Source organism: Paramisgurnus dabryanus, chromosome 21, assembly GCF_030506205.2.
Source record: "Paramisgurnus dabryanus chromosome 21, PD_genome_1.1, whole genome shotgun sequence".
Classification (NCBI taxonomy): Eukaryota; Metazoa; Chordata; class Actinopteri; order Cypriniformes; family Cobitidae; genus Paramisgurnus; species Paramisgurnus dabryanus.
In genome coordinates, this window is record NC_133357.1 from 20,741,860 (window position 1) to 20,765,408 (window position 23,549).

The window sequence follows — 23,549 nt, forward strand, 5'->3', positions numbered from 1 at the left end:
CTACAAGGTATTGTGGTACTATAATTTGATAGCATCACTGTACCATCACAGTATTTTTTAGTAAGGGAAATAAATATAAATCTGATTGTCCTGCAATGACGCGGTTCACTTATCTGGAAACAGTTTCTCATAAAAGCTCGCAGGGCTGTTTTACTGACCCATGACTGTTCTACTAACCATCCAACATCCTATGAATCAGCCATGACTCTCGTTCAGCATTGAATTGCGATGAATTACTTGCCCATCTGCTGATACAAACATCATATCTTAAATTTCCAAGGTTACTCAAATATCCTCAAAATTTCTCAAATGTCTTTTCAGTGCACAGTGACTTTAAAGTTTAAATAGCCCTGATGGATGACTGTGCTATCTCTCTAAACTGGCGGTTTTCTCATCGAGTGCTTGTTTCCATCATAGCGACTGTCGCTGAGAGCGAGTTAATGAACACACAGCCCTAGTGACCCTGAACTTCCTTCCTTTCTCAGGGTTTCCCCCCTAGAGCAAAACAAAGATACAGGCTTCCTGAAAAATATAAATAAAGACCCAGTCAGTCTCGTAGCACTGTTTCCCTTTACCAGTCAAGAATTTAAAGCTTCAAGGACTGAAGTGCTTCATGTCAACAAACAAGACTGCATGAAGACTTTATGGCATCACTCAAATCAAACTCTTCTGTACTTGGATCATTAAATCGTAAACTACAAAAGTGTGTTTTTTCAACAACAACAAAAAGTAGGCGACCAAAAGGCAATAAAGTTGTCCCTAATCCCCCTTTTACTGTACTTACGAGATCCCACCATGAGCTTATGTTCAAACAACTGATGCTTATAAAACTGCCCCCCATGGTGTGACCACCATCAGAAACTCCTAAACTAAAAAAATACACAAACAGCACACATGTGCACCTAATCACCCGTGAGACTTTACAGCCGCTGCAGTACAGATCGATACAGATCGTGTGCTAAATGGAGAACAGAGAGAGAGAGAGAGAGAGAGAGAGAGTTTGAAAGAGAATAAAAGAAGACAGAGAATCAAAGGCTTGTGGGAAAGGAAAATAAATAATGTTGGTGTTCAGGTTAATGGTAAGCTGGAAAAGCCTGCAAGCTTTTATTGTGTTTATTTGTGTGTGAGGAAATGAATTAGGAGCTTAATAAGATCAGTGTCATTTGCTTGCAAAGTGTTTTTTAACCAGGCCTATAAAATATGTGACGCTGTCTGTGAAATCCAGGTTAAAGTCTCATTCCCCCGGATTCACAGACAAGGCTTAAGGCTACTCCTAGACTGTAACACATTTTGTGGTGTCTAAACTAAAAATAACTTGCATAAACAGATCTTAAAATATGCCAAAGCCATTGGTGTGTCTTAAGATACACACCAGTAACACATTTGTCTAAGGCATCTAGCAGTGCTGGAGTTCGAGTTAAGACCAAGACCACTGATTGGCTATGTTTACATGCACAACATTTTGTCAATCCGACTGAATTTAATCCGATTGCAGGTTACGGCAATCCAGTGAACATGCAAACTAAACATTGCAATCTGATTAAAATGTTTGTTTATATGTACATTCTATGTAATCCGAATCGAACGTCTGCGCAAGCGCACAGCCAGGGGTGCCACCTTCGAGTATCAAAACCAGTCCTATGAACATAGCACAAAAGCATCCCAATGACTATTCACAGCCCAAATACCAATAATTAATCAACAAAACTCTTTCATCTTTAGTCCGCAGAAAAAAAACAACACGCAGAGACAGTGTAAAGAGTAGCCCTAAGAAATCTAAACTTGAAAAAAAGGACTTGGCAACGCTACCCTGCGTTCAGCAACTCTCGTCGAGGTCACCCTTTATCTCTGGATAAATATACAAAGTTAAGTTGGAAAAAGTTGTTCTTAAGAAGTTTTCGGATATAGGTAATGAAAACACAAGGCACGACACGCATGACCCCATTACCTTAATAATGTGTGTTGCCATTGCCTTGCTATTGCATGTTTTTTGTGACAAGAATTAAGTGATACGTAAATAAGAGGTACACAAATGTTCTGTGCATGTGCACAATTAATTTTTGCATCCGACTGAGAAAATACTACGATTCACGTGTTTACATGAGCACTTTTCTTCTGCTGATCGGATCACAGATCGGACTTCACCAACCCTTTCAATATGATCCAAATATGCATCCGATCGACCTAATTCGTATTGATTAAAGTGTTTACATGAAGGCTTTTCAATTGCCCGATAATAAAAGTATTATTGGTTGCACATAAACTTATCTACTGTCAAGTCTAACCCTACAGTAACATTAGCTACAAAAGTGAACGACACCGAGCGACACGCACTCGCTTGATGGGCGTTCCTTGGCTAGTTTCTAAAAGCGGTATCAAAAGTCACTTTAGAGGTATTGTTAAGTTACAAGAACAATGTTTTTGGAATTAAAAGTATTTATTTCTCAATAAAAGTAACAAAATATATGAGATAAAATGCCAAACTTATCAGATATATACAGAAATACGAATTTTCCACCATCTTGGATTATTTTCTCCGACTCGGCCACAGACCTACTTCACGCTGCTCCTTCACTCTGATTGGCAGTCGCTTTGTCTCATCGCTCAGCATTTGCATAAAATAGCCTGCTTGTCTGTTTTGGCCACACCTTGCTCGAGCAGCGGCGAGCTCGTCGCTTGTCACTGGCAAATGGCCACTCCCATTGAAAATGAATGGTAGCCTGTCGCTCTGTCTCTTGTAGCTAATGTGACTGGGGGGTAAGGGGGCATGCACACCAAAGCTTTTACACCCGCGGCCGGCACATGTTTTTAATTGATTCCAATAAAATAGGCGGTTTTTCCGCACTCGGCGCTGTCAATGTCAGTTTTCACATGGCCGTCCAATCACAGTGGAGTTGGGGCGGGACAAGTATCACAACAACCAAACTAAAAAGCGCTCGCTGAAAAAACAGCTGGCAATCGGTGTTCTCCAGGCGTTTAAAAGTTTTGGTTTGCACAACCCCTAAATCCAGATCCAGCTGGATGTGGACTCGGTCTTGACTTGGACTTGACACTCTCTGGTCTTGGTCTTGACTCAAATGAGTTGGACTCTACTACAACACTAACGCCTAGGTTAACTATAGACACAGTATAGTCCAGCTATGAGTAACCCATGAGTTTTTGCCAAAATAACTTGTGAGATGTATTCCATCATGTAAGTCAACAGTGATTACAAGGTTTTTGGTTTGATTTATTTCATTTATTTTTGGGCTATTGTTAGATGTCTATTACATCTTCACTGACAGCCCAAATTTTATCTTGTTTTAGTTTAAACGTCTTGGCTGTGTATGAACAGCTATTAGATGTCTTTTAAGCACAAAAATTGCTTGCTGGGTGTGCATGAAAAACCAGGATTTGACTTCAATGTTAATACAAGGCTGTTTTATGACAGAGTGTCTGACTTGTGTGTGTGTCTAAACATATTCCTGTTCTGCAACAAACTCTTAACATAATCCTTTCTTGCCCTGCTGTTGCATGTTTTTACAAGACTCTTTTAAATCTCCCCATACATGTCCGTGATGATTCATCTTGTCCTATCTTTGTGACTGGCTATTAATGGCCCTTTTTGTACATTTAGTAAAGTATGAACGCTCTCACTCTGTCTGTGTGCACCACAAGTGCCCGTCATGCCAAGAATTCAAGCTTTAACAACAGCGAATGACACACATCCTGCCCTGGGCTTTCAGCCAATAAGACGGCAGAACAGACCCGTGAGCCCACCCATATCAGTGCACCCGAGCGAATCAGAGAGCTGGCACCGACAAACACAGCAGTTTGAAACACCCCATAAAATCCCTCTGAAAGAAATGACTGTAATGACCAATTCTGACCGTTAATTTATACAATAATGCATTCATCCTTGCTTTTCATCACACAACTCGCATGTTAATAGACCACAGACCAACCATTGAGCCAATGGAGACAATCCAACTAACAAGTTATTCCTCATAAAACAAAGAAACATTTATTAGCAACAGGGAAAAAGAAAGAAGAACACAATGCTTAAACTGTCACTGGAAAAAATCTAATGCTAAATTTATATGCCACTCTTTTAGCCCTCGAGCTGACATTTACACAGAGAAAGTCAACAGATCAGGGCTCTCGGCTCCTAATGTTACACAGATAAAGCATTCACTACAATGATGCACTTCACACGAAACTAAGGTGTCAACGTTAACATTATCCCCCAAGCCGAATCAAGTAAAAAGTAAACACATTTTGCTTTCAGAAACTAAGCTATGTGAAATTTTAGGGCATAAGATGTAAAGCAAAGGCCAAATTGTTCCCAATATATTACAAAAAACTTGATTAAAAGGAAGGTACAATAATGTCTCGAATGTCAAGTAAAAGCATACTTATACATGCAACAGTTCCCATTCAAAATGGCCCATATCTGTGGCCCCACCTTTATGCGTTTTGGCTTTTCGTTATCACGACAATGCAGTTTTGGGGTCCTGTAACTGAACTGAGTTTTTGAAACAACGCAGGGTAAATGACAAAAACACAAATCTGTGAAAACGATGATGTAATGCCCATGCGTATTACATGTATGGCTGCAACTCACGGTTATTTTCATAATTGATTAATCGGGCGATTATTTTGCGATTAATCGACTAATCGGATAAAATATAAAAATTTACTTAATTAGATGTTTTCACGTATTATAGCTAAATAAGGCACTAAATTAGGGTATTATGGGGTAAATTAGGGTAAAATAGGGTAACGTGTAAAAGTGTACTTTTAAAAGTGCAAAAGCCACACACTACTTCAGAGTTTTACTAATATAATATTTTTTGATTTAGATATTTTAAGCCTTTAATAAAAAAAAGTTTGTGCACCTTTTAAATAGTAAATAATTTTAAATGTCAAAATATCGATTAACAAAATGAATTAAGTCTTTAGGAATGTGCTGAGAATTTTGCCACAAATTAATGAACTAATTTTAATCTTCAGCTTTAGACCTTGATGAATATTAATTGTTATTAACAAAATAAATAAGCCATTATGATAGGAAAGTGGTGATATACATGCGTTGTTGTTACAGTAATAAAAACCAGTTTTTTCCCCTTACTTTAAAAGAGATGCTTGTGGTTCATTACTATTTTTATGAAAACCCAACAAAAATTAAACAAAAACAAACTCACCTATATTAAAGGAAATTAAACCTTTATTAAAAAAAAAAACGTTTGTTTGCTTTTCTGCTTCCGTGCTTTTAAACAAGCTGGTCAGCTGGTCAGAAGATCGCCTGAATAAACATGCAGCTTGCATTGTATGAATTAAAAGTGAGCTTGCGCTGAATTTAGAAACAACAGCACCTGACTTTTTTGGGGTTGTTTACACTTGGTATAAAGATGTGTTTTCGTTGATCTGATCACAAGTGGACAAGAAAAACACATCACATTTACACCTGTTATTTAAATCCGTCTCTTTCTGTGGGCAAGTCTCTCTGCGATCATTTAATCACGAGCGGGAGTAATGATGACTTGACGAGTTTATGGACGCAAACTAATATTATTTCGTAGTCTTCTGCTTGTGTTGTAAGTAAACATGCTGCACGGTGTTTGAATATGTAAGAGCTTTCTCTGATATTTCAGCGCAATTGATAAAATAAGATTGCGCAACTTTCACATGCTTTCCAGGGCAACTTGTAGTAATAAACCAACCTCATTGTATTCCCAAACAAAATTGTAATCTTGATTGTTTGTATTTATCTGCAGAAGAATGCTTATGTGCGCAGGAGAGTCGTGTTTCTTTACAAAGCAACATCGCCAACTATTGGCCTGGCAGGCACATTCGCACAGTACAGCATTTTCGGTTGTTTTCACAGATCTGTGTGAACGGGGGCCATTTTGAAAACGTTGTGGTGTGTATGTCAATTATTAACTTTTTAAACTTTCCATTTTTAGTAAGTTTAAGTATATGCATTTAGCAGAGACTTCTAACCAAAGCGACATACATCTTTTCATGTCCTTTTCTCAAGATAATATAAAAATCTATAATTATTTATTTAACACCTGTGTCTTTTTTCATTGGTGTCTGTTATCTGCTTCTCATCAAATCTTAACGGCACTCCTTACCCGCAGTAAAATCATTACCATTCACAGCCGCTTGTTGCGTATTGGGTCATTACCCACACATAAATTTTGACTTGAATTACATTTGGAAGAGCTCCTGTTAGTATTTAATCATCACACCGACAGTTTCTAAAATAATCTATTGCCCTTACCTCTCTGGTCTTCTCCATCTCTGCCTGCAGGACCTGCTTGGCGATCTCCAGGTCCTGTAGTTTTACCCTCAGCTCCTCGTTCTCCTGCTCCAGACGAGATCTCTTTTTCTCCACAGCGTCCAGCTCATTGTGCAGGCGGATGGACACGTCCTTTGCCACCTAAACCCATAATGACCAAAGAAGGATACTGAGAAATGTATTCTCAAATATGATGAAATGAGGTGAATGTTTAGATTATGTATAATTATCTAATATTCAAAATTTAGTAATGTATCATTATTCCATCAATTTATGATCCAATGCTCTTTTGAAGATGGAGAACTCATTAAAAGCTTTTACACTGTACAACTTTTAAGGAGGCCATTATCAGTGTTAAGCAAACAAAGGTGCAAAGATACACAAACACATACGCTTATACATAACAATGTATAATGTAATAGTGCAAACAGGACATCGCAACACCATTACTTATGTTTGCATGTTACTTCAGGAGATGCATATAAGATGGATAAAGGTTTGTTGTTAAAGAATAGAGAAGAGTAAAAAAGGGGTAAATGGGGTCTGTGAGGGGGTAGATGAATTGAAACAGTCACCGTTTGTGAGTTGTGCTATACGTGAGAGAGGGTTTTCCTCTTTCTTTGGGTTTGAACCAAAGCCAGAGTGCAGCTGGGTATCCACAATGCTTCTCTGTACCAACACCACGCTCTAATTCATATCAGAAGCTCTCATTCTTTCCCTCAGGCAGCCTCTCTGTCTTGTTTCATCACTCTTTCCTACTACTCGTCTGTTTGCAGGGAGCTGTAAACATCTCTGTTGTGCATGAATTTCATCACGGTCTATACATTATTCTGTCTGTTGCATCTTTCTATTTGTCTGTCTGCATAACTATCATTCTACAGGCTTTTAAATGAAGGTGCTAAAAAAGGACACAGACAAACCATTTTGTTTCATAAAGAACCCTGCAAGGGAACACATTTTAAGCAAACCTACTGCACTTTTACAAGGTGTTTGGACATAAATGTGAACACACGCACCCTACAATAAAACAAATCCACCCTCTACTGCTTTTTTTAATCTGCAATAAACCAGAGCAGACATGCTTTTTTGATTCACTTGTTGTTTGTAACACAAACAAAGCTCCGCCCACAGCCACTGAATTAATATTACCCAAAAGCTTTGTTTGCACTTTGTAGCACTAATGTGGCTAAATAGATTATTGTCCCAGACTGTATTCACAAAAGTCAGATCTATTTTTAACCAAAAGTGCTCGGGAGTGAGGAGCTGTAGCTCATTTGCATTTAAAGGTACAGACATTAAAACAGCACTTTTTTCCTCCTGCCCAAATAGAGACATTTTGGACATGCTATAACAAATGATCTGTGGGGTATTTTATGCTGAAACTACACAGACACATTCTAGGCACACCTGAGACTTATATTTCATCTTGTAAAACGCTATAAGGGGGTGTGTACACCGCAGCTTTTAACGCAGACACCGACTGTATACTGTAGCGCTTTGGTTGCTTTCATACTTCTGCTTTGTTTATCAGTCATTAACGATGCACCGGTTGGTTGATGTGATATTTGTCCTACCCCTCCTCCACTGTGATTGGACGGCCGACTGAGAGGTGACATTGACAAGCTGAGAGTTAAAAAAAAATCAACTCTTGGCGCTCACCGCTGAGTGCAGAAAAAACGCAAAGTGCCGTCGTTTTTGAAAAGCGCTGCGCTTCCATTAGAAACAATTAAAAACATACGCCGGATATGCGTAAATGCTTTGGTGTGCACGTTACCTAAAAAGGTAAGAACGTTTTTTTTAAAGAACCTTTGACTGGATAGTTTTACCAAAAAAAATCTATGACAAGAGTGCATATAAGTAATCTAAAATAATATTTTTGATTTTAATAGATAAAACAAATTATTGACTGTTAAACAGTAACTTACTTTACTGACATTGGTTAAAAACTTAAAGGAACAGTATGTAGGATTGTGGCCAAAACTGGTATTGCAATCACAAAACTTGTGGCTAAAACTGGTACTGCAATCACACAACTGGTGGCCAATACACAAAATGACAACATAAACATCAGTTGAGGGCTGCAACTCCACTTTCTAATTGACAATATCCTGGCCAGACCACTGTTGTGAGTGATATAAGTATTTGAAATGAAAATTATTTCTTAATGTCTAGTGACATATCAGGGCCATTTTATGATTAATTGATATAAATTTTCTTACATACTGTTCCTTTAAATAAAAATTAATTTACGATTAAATTACCTATTTTTAAAATTACCTATTTAATAAGTCAGTAGTACTTAAATGAATCAGCTTATTATTGACAATAAAAAATAAATAAATTCCATTCCCAAAATTGTTTTGTTTATTGTTTTTTATAAATTTTCCAGAATGCTATTTTGTTTTCTGAATTGTTAAATTATCACACCTTTTAATGATATAGGGGTGGTAACAAACATGCCTTCCTAAAAACATTACTTGTGTGCATTTTGAGGCAAAACATAGGGCACTGATTTATTTTAAGATATGTCAGTGCAAGTTGTTTTCAGTTTCGACAGCTTTTACATTTATTTTAGTCCAGGACTAGTCTAATCTCTGTCCGGGAAACTGCCCCTATATGACTTTAAGTATGGTTTACATGGGCATAGGTAAAGATGAACTACCACGGATTTTTGCTCAGTCGAGCTCCAAGCTTATAGTGCATGCAAATGAACTTAACAACAATTTATACAGTTCCCAAAAGGCCATGAGTTTTAAAGTTTACAGTTCTGGCAACCAAACATTATTCTTCATACACTTACTCTATCTATGGACCGCTTGTAAAAAACTTTTCATAAATAAAGGAGAAGCTTTTTATGGTAATTGTGCATCTGTATTGTTATGCAAAAACCTTCAATTATCAGAGCATTGAAAGTGTCTGCTGGTCCCAGATCATTTGCATTTACTCCACCCCCACATCTGAACATCACCCACCTGCTAACAAAGTCCCAACCTGTAGTCATTTTAACCTGCAAAACGTTACGAATTAGTGCTATGGTGGTTGAAGCACAGCAGAGTTGAGGTTTGGGAGTATATCTGTTTACAGTCAAATCCCTTGTTTACCCACACACTCCCTAAAGTCTGATGTAGATCAAGTTGCCATATTGGCACCATCTGACCAAACACTTAAATCAAGGGAGTCTAACCATCAAAGACTATCTACATGTGGCCATGAGTGATAGTCAGCAGTACTTGGTCAAATATGTAAATGGATCTGTGAAGTGTTTTTGCTGTTGACTATGATTGTGTATATGGGGCAGGCGGCTTTTCTTTGATCCTGCTTTTCAGGATTGCTCCGCCCCCCTGCTGGGTAAACGGTCATTTCAAACGCCTTCCCAAAAGATTGTATCTGGTTGCATCTGTAGTAAGCTGCCTAGGCGCAATTACTCTACGAACTTGACTTTACCCTGTCTCCAAAAAAACAAAAAAAAACAAGCTGCCCTTCGGTTAACCTCCACACACATACACGTAGCACAGATCATCTGAAGACAGTTCAAGGGCACCAACTACTTTAGTGTTGAAAGAAAGCCATAAACGCAGTTTTTCTACATCTATAAACAGCTTGACCACTTTAATTTGTCTGTTAATGCCTGCTTCCGCCAATATGTCGCTTGTGTATTTTAACAGCTTTAAATAAAGAAATAGCATTTGTAACACTGATATCTATAATGTGATGTATTTCAGAGCAAAACAAGAAAGGGATGCTCGAATTTTCAAACATATGGGTCCAGCAGCACGCAATTTATATTTTAATCACGCAGTAATTGTTTTACATTAATTATCTTGTTTTTTTAATTGTATGAATCAAAAACTTTAATTCAAAATCAAAAACGATTAATTGCACAGCCCTAAAACAAGATTTAAAAATGCAGCACTAAACTGCATTAGGATTTAGTTTCACATCAGAATAAAACTGGACATGAATTTGTTAAAACAACGTCTAACACGCTATAACTATTGGCAAAAAATGTAAATCAGTTTCCTCAAAGAACATTGTTGCATTTTTTAAAAAGAGATTACGAACACAACGTTTTCATCTCCTAAAGGACTGTGTAGCTGGTCAAGATACTTCATTAACGCTTCTCCAACAAAGTTTACAAAATTCCTCCCGCTTCGGACTCACAGCCTATAAGTTAAAGGGACACAAGGCAGCATTTTTATGTTAATAAATCATCTTTGTAAGTCGGTATATGGTTAAATGACTCATTACATGACGAATGAAGACTCTCTCGCCCCCCGCCCCTACCGTCTGTAGGAAGAATACCCCACTTGCAAGTTCGCTGTATCCGACCCGGTGTCCTTCAGTCTGTAAAGTCTCAGATATAGAAAGCATTTACTCCCAGACACTAGGGGGAGCTAGTAGAGAAATTACACTCAGACTTGCCTTGTGTGCCTTTAACTCCTGTTAGCATTGCATTGTGAGCGAATCTTTCAAACATGGTAAGGAGCATCAAATTTCCAGCTGACGTCAGAGGTATTCAGACCAACACAACGTACAGATTAGCTGGCCAATCAGGGACACAGCGCTTTTCAAATCGATGAGTTTTGTACAAAATCTGTGCATTTCAGGAAGAGAGTGAAATCTGGAGCTACAAAAATTCATGGTATGTGGAAAATAATGTGTGTTTTTAACCATAAACCACGCAAACACATTGTATTATACCAAATACACAAAATAACATTGTTTTTTAGCAATGAAATAGATGGCCTTTAAAACAAAACAGCTCGACGACGCTTTTGCCGATTGTTTGTATTTTTCACTGTTTAGGCGTGCAGTGTTTCTTTACAAAGTAACATCACCAACTACTGACCTGTCACAGCATTTTTAGTCGTGTTTGCGGATGTAAACTTTTCAGTTTTTTATCCCATTGTTGTCAAGTAAATGTAGCCCTATCCTCTGTTTTTTATTAAAAGCTATGTATTATTGCCATTTACACGTGTGGCAAAGACTGTTATCCACCACGACTTGTGCATTCAAGCTACATATTTTATCAGAATATGGGTTCACTGGGAATCGAACCCACAACATTTTGCGCCGCTAAAACCCAGAGTATAGTTTTTTTCTTTACTTTTACACAAACTTACGTGCACGATCGAATGCACACCCTTGCAAAGCATAGTTTATTCAACTCGTACATGTACACAGATGTTTGACGCATGCACGTTGCGACAAAATGCAATGCATCTCCTTGCTATACTACATTCTCCTATACACGCATACAAATATACAAAGCACGCATGGATACAAAAATATGGCGTGCGCATACAGTGTGCGCATACCATTCTAATGACGAAATTTGTGTCATGCCCACTGTACATGGACCCTGCATATGCGTAACAATGTGCAAGGGTGTGTACAGGGCTGTGTGCGGGGTGTGTACATTTTTGCGGCATCTAGTGTTAAGATACTAAGCAAATTGCAACCAACAGCTCATCCCTTCATTTCAAAACACACACGGTAGCTGCAACAGGACAAACATAAAAGACATTGTAGGGACAAAACGCGCTCTATAGAGCAGTCTGTCCAGCTAGGGCTACTGTAAAAAACATGACGGCGACTTCCATGTAAGGAAACCCGCAGTCTATGTAGATAAAATGGTTAATTCTAAGGTAATAAAAACAATATAGTTCATTATGTAAAGTCTTTATGTGCCACTAATAATATAGTTATGTATGCTATATTGAATTTCTGTCAAGAGATCCTTATCAAAGTTACACAATGCACCTTTAACACAATGTTCTAACAAAAAATATTAACATCGACTTTATTTAATTTACATACAGGTGCAATAATAGCAGACGACTTTCTATGGCCAAGCATTGCTTTACCTCTCAAAATACAAGAGACTGGGTTGTGCTTTTAAAATGGGTCTTTGTTCTAATCTTTCGCTGGCTGTTTGAGTTGACTTTGACGTGTGAATGTGTCACATTAGTGATTATGCACGTGCGCTCCTCGCCTGGATAATAATGAAGGGAGAGGGTGAGAAAAGAGATCTAGGTGTAAGTTTACTGGATTCCCCAGAGTGGTTAGACAGAGATGGAACGGAGCCAGCGGCTAAAGTAGGAAATGTTTATTAATGTCTTTTCTATCTTTCTTTCTCTTTTTATCTCCAGTATGCTGCTGCTGCTGCTAAGCTGATATCTGAACAGGCGAAGGCCAGACTGACCAAACAGTTTTCTCCCTCCCTTATCAACATCTGTCAACCTCACTTCCTCTTTATTTACTCTTGTCGTGCCCAGATGACAATTTTATTGCTTTTTCATAGTTCAGAAGACTTAATAGAGGCTTCTTGATTTTGAGCTGCTAATGCTATAAAAAATGTATTACATATATAAAATAAATACACATCTGAGCTATGACCCCCATTTTCTAGTTGTCTAGGCAAAACAATCTAGCACCATACCTAGTGAAGTGTTTTTCCTACAGCTGTATTTAATCTCTGTATCTCAGCTGTTGCTTTAAATGAGCACATGGCTGCTCAGAGGGGAGAAAACAGAGCCTCTCTGAACCAAATTCACGAAACCACAGCAGCTGAGGAGAAGGTGTGGATCTCTTTCCCATCCTTCCCCTGACAGATCTGGTAGGCGTTGCTCTAACTAGTTGAGAAATAAGGCCAGTGCTTCAGAGAGCAGGATATGGTGCACAAACATTCAGATGTTTCAACCCTTTAACCCCCCCCCAAACACTCCCTTGTGACCATGACATCATCCCATTCCCCATGATCCCGAGAGACTGGGGGAAAATGAGAAGATGAACATGGGAAGCTGCTGCATGAGAATTTAAATCAAAGGGAAAAAATATTAATCTTGTAGCCTGCTAATGACCTTTGAATTTTGTTTCTTCATTTAAATAATACAACACAACAAGTTATATGTTCTTGTAGCGCAACTGGTAGAGCATTGTGTTAGCAGCCCATAAGGTTCGATGATGGGAGCACAATGTATACCTCTGGATAAAATGCATACATGTAATATGCGCCAACATCTGGGCTAACCATTCAAGTGGTTCGAATTACATTTATCTCCGTAACATTGTAAGAGCGCTATACACACGGGACATATTGTGTTCAACTGTGCTATATTTCATTGGTGGTCTATGTAAACAAGTGCTAGATGGACACCTTAGACAACTGCGACATTTTAGCTTTTGCAAGAACGTTAATAGACACGCCTGAGTTAGCGCTTTTTGCTTTATGTTTTGTTGCTATGTTAAGCTGCTGAAGGTAAAGAAACAATGCCTTTCCTCCTTAAGGCCCTGCCCGCCTGTCACCACAGCAATGGAGTATTTAAACCAACTGAACAAAGTAGGGCCGGAGTAATTTGACCTCGCTACGCCGGTAGTGCAGGGAGACAATCGACCCAGTGTTAGGAGATTCCTGTTAACACTTAAAGAATTCAGCCGAGGCTGAGATGTCTTCCTGCGTAAACCATCCCCCTACTGTGTTTCTCGCCTTGTTGATCATCCACAGCCTCTGATCTTAACCAGCTGTGTCGTGAAATTTAAGTATGTGACAGACGGATAGAGTCACAGTGCCAATAAGTGCCACAATTTTGCGTTGGCAGGGGAAAGGGTTCTCTATCTGCTACTGTATACAAATCAGCCTTGTAAGAGAGGAACATAGACAGCATGGCATTGCCTAAGGGAATGACATCATGGTTATTTCTCTTCTCGCTGACAGAACCAAGAAAAGAAGTATTGTGTATTTACCATGTGAGACAGTTGTCTGCTTGTCACCACTTTAAGAGCATGACATGCAGACCGGGGAATGATCTGACCAAAACACGCAATTCCCCTTTTAAGTATTAAAATAATTTGTTTATGAAAATTCCATTCTGGCATTCATATTGCTTCATTATAAGATGCTTTAATTGTGAGACATCAGAAAGTTTTCCTCAGCGTGAATTACTAATAACTCTCTATCTCACCTTGACGTCTTGCTCCAACGTGCGAATGAGCTCCCCGTCCACTTGTCCGGTCTGAGCCACACGGATGCTCCGTCTCTCTGCCTTTTTGAGACGGTACTGAAGGATTCGACAGTTCTTGTTTGCTTGATCCAGCTGTTGTCTGAGGTCCTGGAGTTGATAAACATCTTCCTCCATATACATGTCCCTCATCTCCAGCATCTCGGAGCGGAGCTCCTCCATTTCATCCTGGCATACACACAAATAATATTTAATATACATAATAGTACTTGACGATGTTACCCAGAATAATTTTTAACATGATATTCCGGGTTATGTTGTTACACATTTCACAAGTTTATACTTCACCCTGGGTAACTATTCTACAATGCCCTTCAGTTTAGAAATGGCACCACTTTGAAGCAACGCTTCATAACCCAGGGTTAAAACAGTGGTGACCTTTTTTAACATTGCAAGTGTGAAATTGACCCCTGGGTTAAATAAGAGATTAACCCAATGTTAAACACAGAGTACACGCAATATGCCTGTAATATGGCCTCAATATCTGTCATTATGCTGCATGATTATGATGTTGGTTGGGACCTCGTGGCTACACAATAACACAATGTTTACAGAGCTGTTTTACTGCATATTTCATCGCAGGCACGCGTACAATCCATATAAACTATTTATTATTCAAATGGTTAAAAATTAACCCTGCTTTTAAGTTGGGATGACCGCGTGCTGTCACACATTTCTGGTGAATATAGGTCAACTACTGCAGCGCGCGCTTCACGTGCACACCGAGCGGATAAACAATGGAGTGAAAAGTGGGCGCGGGCTCGCGCACTACTGCAGCGCATCTGTACAAACAGCTGCATATTAGGCAAAAAAACACTGTAAGCATGCCTGGTTTTATATTTAGGGAGGCAATGAGATATTAAATTACTCATGGCCATAGTCTGTAAAACCAAAGATTACAAAAGAATCAGTTGTATCTCACACATTATTCCATAAATCATTCAAATGCTCATGCAATCATAAATATGCATGCTTGAATCCAGTGACCTATACAATTTTAAAAGAAGAATAAAAGAAAAGGCAAAGCAACACAGTGACTTAAAAAAAACATCTGACATTGTGTATGTCACAGTTGCGATTCACCATCAGTGTATAATGCAGCTGAATGCAAACAGTGACTGGGGGAGTTACAATATGATGACTATTGCAAGCTGACAAGCTTTTTAAGTAAGCTAAAGTTCATCATCAGCCAAAATAAAGTGTTCAATGATCAGTTAATAGACAAATAAATAGCTATCTGAATATCAGTGATGATCCTACCTTTAAATAATCATTCTCCGATCTTAGTTCTTCAATTTCCCTGACTAGTTCCTCTTGCACCCCATCCATCATCTCTTCAGTCAGGTCTGAAAACGCTAAAGATGTGCTGGCAAGCATCCTGCTGTCCAACGAGGTGAGAGAGCGCTCGTCGCCGGGAGAGATGCTTTCTTCTCCGGTTTCGACTCCCATGGAGAGCCGGTCCTTTTCCACGCCGGTCCTGGCTTGACCGCTCTTATCCAACAGTCCATGTTCCGCTCCGGCTTTGTCCCCATCTATCCCGCCACGGCTGCTGGTCTCGGTGTCACTGCTGAGCGCGTCCGTGAATACTTTATTGTCCTCGGAGGCACAGTCGGAAAGCTCCGAGCTGCTGTCGGTGGGTGAGAGTTTTCCCGGAGCACAGCCGGAGTCTTTGCTCAGATCGTCTGATCCGATACTGGCGTCTGACACTTTTCTCCGACTGCTTTTATTAGACTTCATGCTGCTTTTCTGTGCACCGGTCAGGGTTAGCGCGGGTTTGCTCTTCTCCGCTTTCGTTTCTTTCCCGGTTATCGGGCTGCGCCTGGACACGCGGCCGCCCAAATATATCGCGCCCGGTTTGACGCTCAGCGTCGGTGTGCCGATACCTCCTCGGATTTTAGTGAGGGACCACCCCGGCACATCTTTAGGTCTTGCGGGAGAAGGTGCCCGGTGTATTTTTTTTATCTCGTGCGTTTGCACCGGCTGCCCGGGCGGTTGCTGCTCGGTGGGTGTTGAAGACGCTTGCGCGCCCGTGCTGCTTTCCATTTTCTGCTTTTGCCTCTTTTCCTTCGACACAAAATGCGTCGGGGAACCGGTGTCAACCTTTGTCTTGGTCATTCATTCCGTTCAAAAGCCACGAATGAAGTAGAAATGTATCTCCTCTTCACAAATAAAGAAGTTACACACCAGAGCTTCAACCTACAATAAAACCATTGAAGTCAGTTAAATCCCAGAGGAAACACAGCATTGCAATAGTTGTATCTTGTCTTTACTGCGATATTCCCACGTATGCGTGCTCGGTTTTGCATTGCAGCTGCTCTCTCTCTCTCTCTCTCTCTCTCTCTCTCTCTCTCTCTCTCTCTCTCTCTCTCTCTCTCTCTCTCTCTCTCTCTCTCTAAGTGTGAGTGAGATGGTTTCTTTCTCCGCCCAGATAGCGGCTGGACCCTGACGAGCGATCACTAGCTGCAGAGCACTACTGCCACCAACATACAGTACAGTACATCTAGTTCCATTATTTACATCTATGTACTTCTTAAGTAGGTACAAAAATGTACTTTTTGATGTGGTACTGCCCCATGGCTTTTGTACCTTTTATCCAAAAAGTGTAGATATGAACTCTTCATCATGAGGAATGCATATGACTTTTTACTGGTGAGTCTTCAATGCTTTCTGAAGTAATTTTTAGGACTATGGGATAGGGTTAAGGTTGGGGGGTCTTTGAGGGTCAGCTTAAGTTGTGTACAATGGGGCCAAAGACCCCCCATGGCAGGGTATAAAGTCCTTTTGATTTCTTTCCCCAAAGCAGCACTTAAAACCCACCACAGCTCTTTTCAAAACATTTTATTTTTTTGCTGTGCAAGTATTCTGATCAAAACATATTTATATTACAATGTACATACTAAACATTTTAATTAAATTACGAACAGAGAAACATATTTTAATTTCATTTGCAACTTTGCTTTCATCCCTAACACAGTCTACTTGGTATAACTGAAATGACTTTGTATCTTTCGCTTAGTTTTTTGCTTTCCCCATTTTTAATTGATATAGAAGAGAGCACAGGTTCAGAATTAGGCTTTTGTGTAATGTATAACACAATTATAGAGTATAACACTAAATAAATGACGAATGTGGTTTGTGTGTACACTCAAGTTCTAAAACGGTGATGTCATGAAAACCAATTGAAAATGGCTGGGTTATTTTTGACCCATAATGGGTAAATATTGGACAGAACACACAGCTGGGTTAAAATTGGCCAAATGCACCGCCGGGTTGTTATTATACCCTATGGTTGCATAACAACAACCAAACATTGGGTCATTTTTAACCCAGCATATGTTTTGTCCATTATGGGTCAAAAATAACCCAGGCATTTTAGAGTGAAAGAACCTTAATTCATCTTTTTCAGTAAAAGTTCTATATTGAACCATACAGACCAACAAGGATCATTTGAATTGTTTTTAAGATTGTAAGATTATCTTTAAAATATATACTGCAATATAACTAAATTCCTTATGGTAAGAATGGAAAGATGAGCATTTTTGAAGAAAATCTATAGTGACGTAACTATTCTAAGTCCTGTGTTAACTTTCCCACCTCTGTCTCATCTATTTGTATGTTTTCTTTTGTCAGAGCCCTTGTATTGCTGTGTTTGAAACTGTTTGGTTGTCTAGTGGAGTGGGAGGTGGTGATGAGGCAGGAATGTGTACACAGGTCCCATTCACTGTAATTAGTTGTAATGATTGCTTTATTCGGATGCCAGACTCTTGGCCTAATGCATTTGGGCCTTAATGAAAGGGGCCCTGCAGGGACTCTTGCACAGGTGCCACTATAGTTTCTCATAAAGCACAAAATCACCCTGATGGATGGAGGATATAATAGGACGAGGGACCGGATGACATCATTCAAGTGGTTAATAACTCCATATGTAAAAACATGATGTAAAATCTATCAGTGGTAAACCTCTAAAGTCTTTTAGACTTAGATGAATGAGAGGCTTTACTTAATTATTTATTGATTGATAACAACGCACAAGGCATTTTGTTCCCTTTGCACTGCGTTTTTATCAATGGTGTGAATTACACTGTAAAAAGTGAAATTAATTTTTTTAAGTTAATCCAACTTTTAGTTTTTACAGTGATATGTTATATTATTAAATCAGGGATACAAAGCTGGCACCTATTTGCTTTAGTTAATTTGGACTGTATAATGATTTAGTTTTGTCTTCCATATTTGCTATAAAATTTATTTATAACATTATATGGATCTACATTTGTAAATAGGACTGCATTCATTTTTTTAAGACATACAATTATCTGTCAAGTGCAGTTGTTTAGGGATTTTGTTAATGTTTGAGTGTTATGGTTGTTAGCAGTCTTGCCACAAGACTGAAAATTCAACCCACAGGAGACAAAGACAATATCTCCATCACTCCAGAATATGTAGTATTTTTTTTTTTGGGGGGGGGGGGCTAATTAATGTAATACCGTATTTTAGTCCCCTGTCCCATCTACTTGGCCTAAATACCAGTCATAATGAAACTAGCAGTAGGATTCATGTCATTGCTTTGTCTGTGAGGATGTATGTGAAGTCTGGGACACTGCAGTCCTCTAGTCTCCAGTGAAATGGTTGTGGTGGTGACAATGGCAGTAATTAGTAAGAAATTTCTTGGTTTTGTCTGATGGGAAGTACATCTTCCTAGTTATGTAGAATATATATTTGAGTTAAAAAAAGCTTTGACTTAAGAATAACCTAAAATTACTACAAGTATTTTTTCTGATAAATGATCTTTCAAATAAATCTTTGAGACTACAACTAATCCAATATTGCATCAGCTTTGGAGCAACATACAATACCAAATCTGACATATATAGTATTCATCATGAACACAATATTTAGTCAATGATCTTACGTTTAATATTGCATTAATATTACATTTCCCCTATTTCTGCCTAAAAGGAATAGTTCACCTAAAAATTAAAAAAAGTTGTTCTATTCCGGTATAAATGTCTTTGTTCTCCTGACCACAAAGTAAGATATTTTAAATAATGTTTAACAAAGCAGATCTAGGGCATCATTCACTTGCATAGTATTATTTTTATTAGTATGGAAGTCAATGGTGCCCCAGATTTGCTTTGATTGATTTTTCTTTCTTGAATGTTTCTCCACAGACATCACTGCTATGTGCCTGTACACACAAATAAACATATGTACAAGAACTACTAGACAACAGGTGAAAATACAGTATGTGGCCAGTTGCAAAAGTCACAGTACTGTTGGCATTATAAAGTCAAGTAGAATTATTATTACAACACATTAAAAATAATATTACATTTATATAGGGCTTTTCTGCAGCACTCAAAGCGCTTTTACATATGAAAGGGGGAATCTCCTCAACCACCACCAATGTGCAGCATCCACCTGCATGATGCGACGGCAGCCATATAGCGCCAGAACGCCCACCACACACCAGCTTATTAGTGGAGAGGAGTGATATAGCCAATTAGTATGAGGGGATGATTAGTAGGCCAATGGGCAAGTTTGGCCAGGATGCCGGGGCACACCCCTACTCTTTTTCGAAGGACATCCTGGGATTTTTAACGACCCCAGAGTGTCAGGACCTCGGTCTAACGTCTCATCCGAAGGACAGACGTAAAGGATATGACATTAATGTGTCATATGTCATTGGAGTAGAAACTATTATATATTCTTGAGTCATGTAGTGTGTTTCCTGAGTAAAGAAATGAGAAAATTGCATTTGCAGGGTGACTGTGGTTGTTCATAGTGCATTACTTCCAAAATTCTAAATGCTCACTCATTTATAAGTCACATTGGAAAAAATGTCTGCTAAATAAATAAATATAAATGTAGTGATTTTGTTATTTTTGTAATCAAAGAGAGTCATGTCAAAAAATTGTTCAATATTTTGTGTTAATTTTAACACTAGTGCCACCTAATGGTCATGTGAAGCAAGCACAACGTGAGTAGTAGAAAAATATTTTTAAGGTGAAGAACGGAAGGGTCAGAAATCTGAACAAAAAAATTAATCTAGATTTAAATTACATTGCTTTGTGGAATATAGCCATCATGTTTTACATTTAACATACTATGTTAAAAATATATACTTTACACAAAATGAGAAGAAACAATGAATCAATGATAAAAGAGCTTTGTGGAAAGGCATGTTAAACAGTGCCAGTGGGTGTAATTGGCATGTGTAATTCTGAATGAAAGAGTCTTTTTACTGTAGTTGCTCTCTGGTCCAACTCTTTTACTTCTTTGTTGAAACAACACTGCAGGAACAATTACACACTGATGCTGTCCAAAACTACAGGGTGGTTTTTGATGAAGGGTTTATTATGTGCCTTTTGTTCTTTGTGAATGAATATGTGAATCTGGGTAGAAACAAGAGTTGCATCACACTGTGTATGATGTTAATGTTTACAGTCAATTTGTCATCAATTTTCAACCATTTAACCTAGTCAGAGGTGACACACACACATGCTCAGGTATACTTCAGTATAGTGCTGAAGATAAGAGTTCCATTGTTTTTTAATCATATAAATAAAATAATATTTTATATCCCAAACCTTTACACTATAGACTCAAGGGTCTGGGTGTTAGCTTTTGTAGCATTGTTTCTGAGAGTGTACTTAAAGAAGGAACCCTCAGACAAAATTCGATTTAAAGTACAACAGGACTCGACAGGTGACTCTTTTATTTGTACTTTCTCATGCACATCTAAAACGTACAATATACAATTGAGGTCAGTTCAGGTCAGTTATTATGCTGTCATTATAGACTGAGCTGCTCTAAGAACATTGTGCTATATCAGTGACATCACCCTTTATTATTAATGACAGAGATTATCAAACAGACCAAACTTAAATTAATAATGCACAGCCTTTTCATTACACACAATCTTTGTCATGCTTTCATAGACATGGCAGTATCTCTGGATCATAGCACACAAGCATGTTAATGTTTTTTCTGTACTGAACGAATGCTCAACCTTTTAACTGGGAATTAGTATTAGGCTTAAATGAAACTATAGCCTGAAAGCTGGTTCAGAGAAAAGACTGAAATATGATAAGAAACGTTATCCTGCTCAGTTCAAGAACTTGATGTCAAGATAATGTGTAATAAATGACTGGAATGAGGGACAGGTGTTGCTCTGTGAACAAAATGTTTAAAATGAAATCTCCACCAAGATCACATCTATGTGCACCATGCTTGAGAGTATGAGTAAAGATGCTGGGAAACATTAAAATGAATAAAAATTTAATATGTCCCAATATTTATATATGGGTGGTTCTTAGACACGTTGTACTTTGATCATATTTTCAAAAATATAAATAATTTTGGACAAATTTCTCTTTCTTTGTCAAACTTACAATAAAACCACCTTTAAAAAATTATGTCTTTTATGATTTTTTCATACTCTTTAAACTCTATTTATTTATACTCTATTAAACTATTTTCTCCTTGTCACACACCCAGACTTTTACATTTCAACAATGAAAATACAGTTTAATTAATGCACTAGTAAAATAATTAAAATTAATTATAATATTCAATGTGAGACCACTATCAATATTACTTACTGTCGCACAGTATTGGTGTCATTTCCACCACAAGACTGTAATGTGACTTTAAAAAGTTTGTGTGAAAGATTGTTTAGTGGGTTTCTATAGAAATGTTCAGTGACATTAGAGAGCATGCTGGACATGGAGGAAATAAAAATTTTCATCAACAACAAATGAAAACAAGTCTGGGTAAATATTGCTTAATCAGTAAATACGTTTATTATACGTCATTTCCAAACATGCTTTACCTTTAAGGGAGTTTTTAAAAAGCAAAAAATTTTAGGTTAAATAAGAGTAGTTTGCATACATGAAATGCTAATTATTAATTCAAAGCTAATCATTGAAGCTATCTTCGATATTTTTTACAAAAAACTTTAGAAATGTCATTACCACTCCCGTCATTTCCACCACACTGCCCTCTGTGGTGGAAAGACAGCATGTGGTGGAAATGACATTGAGTGTGTTTACATGCACAGAATAAGAGGGTAACTATACAAAATCTGCTTCATATGTTTACATGTAAATCAGTAAACCGGCTATGCAGAAATCTGCATTTACATTGGAGATATGTCAGGTTTCTCCTGATGTCGGATCAACGTTGGATCCTGACGACGAATCTTAAAGCAATGGGGTGACCAGGGCTAGCCTGGTTCTACCAGACTCTCGTACATTGAGCGGAAGTGCGTAGGAGGGCGAAGCCAGGCTAGATCAGGGCCTGCTTAAAAGTGGATGAAATGTGCCGGTAAGCAGGGAAGTGTTGATGATATGCGAACCAGTCCAACGAACCAGGATTTGAGGGTCAAACGCATATCAAATGCACCCTTTACTTCAGTGTCAGTCAGTAAAGAAAAAGAGAAAAAATGGATGTCGGATATGAGTGTATTGTGTCCTGAGATTTGTCGTCTAGAAAATTGGTGGCTGATGGATTATGTTTTGTTGATGAAAAAGTTTGCAAAAGTCATCAGCTGACAATGAGGAAGTGGGTGGAGCAGGAGAGTGGCAGGGGAGACTTAAACTCAGCACTACACTAAAAAAGGTGTGGTTATGTTTAATGACTGTGTGAATTGAGTTTAATGAGTGTGATGAGTTTAATAATTTTTCTACGGTATAGCTCTACTGTTTCTCTACATTCACATTAATTCATTGTCATTTCCACAACACCCTGTCATTTCCACCATCACCCTGTCATTTCCATCACCACACACACATTTTTTTTTAATATTTAGTTCTTACATTAAAAATTTACCCTATGAGATCATGATCTACTTAATATAACAATTCAAGTTATTTATTTTCTAATAAGCTCTACCCAAACCAATATAAAATTTTCAGCATTTGGTCCTTAGGGCAGTTAATTTATTTCGTTGACAAATGTATAATTATTGTACATTGTGGTAAAAATGTTAAAACTACTCACAAAAATGATCTTAGACAATTCTGGAGTGGCATACGTTATTCTTTTTTTAAATAACCACTGTATATTGAGATGTGGTGGAAATGACATTTATTCATTGCAGGTCTGAAAAATGTAAAATATTAACAATTTCTCTTGTAATCTAAGTTTAAAGAGGTTTAAATTTATCAGACTGTGTTACGTGACTTTTGAGCGTTTTTTTTTTTTTAATTCAAATTCACAAAAGTGCCCCTAGTTGAAGAAATCCC

General features: G+C 38.2%; 1 protein-coding gene across 2 annotated transcripts in view; it reads right to left on the reverse strand.

Annotated features, from left to right (window-relative positions):
- Window positions 1-16,623, reverse strand: part of mtcl2 (microtubule crosslinking factor 2) — a 62,867-nt gene extending 46,244 nt beyond the window's left edge. For both annotated transcript variants that reach the window (XM_073812935.1, XM_065286199.2), the window contains exons 1-3: window positions 15,565-16,623; window positions 14,248-14,472; window positions 6,266-6,424 (exon numbers count right to left, since the gene is read on the reverse strand). In XM_073812935.1, the coding sequence (XP_073669036.1) occupies window positions 6,266-6,424; window positions 14,248-14,472; window positions 15,565-16,419 (1,239 nt within the window). In that variant the 5' untranslated portion in view covers window positions 16,420-16,623. The remainder of the gene's footprint in view (window positions 1-6,265; window positions 6,425-14,247; window positions 14,473-15,564) is intronic.
- Between the last annotated feature and the right edge of the window lie 6,926 nt (window positions 16,624-23,549).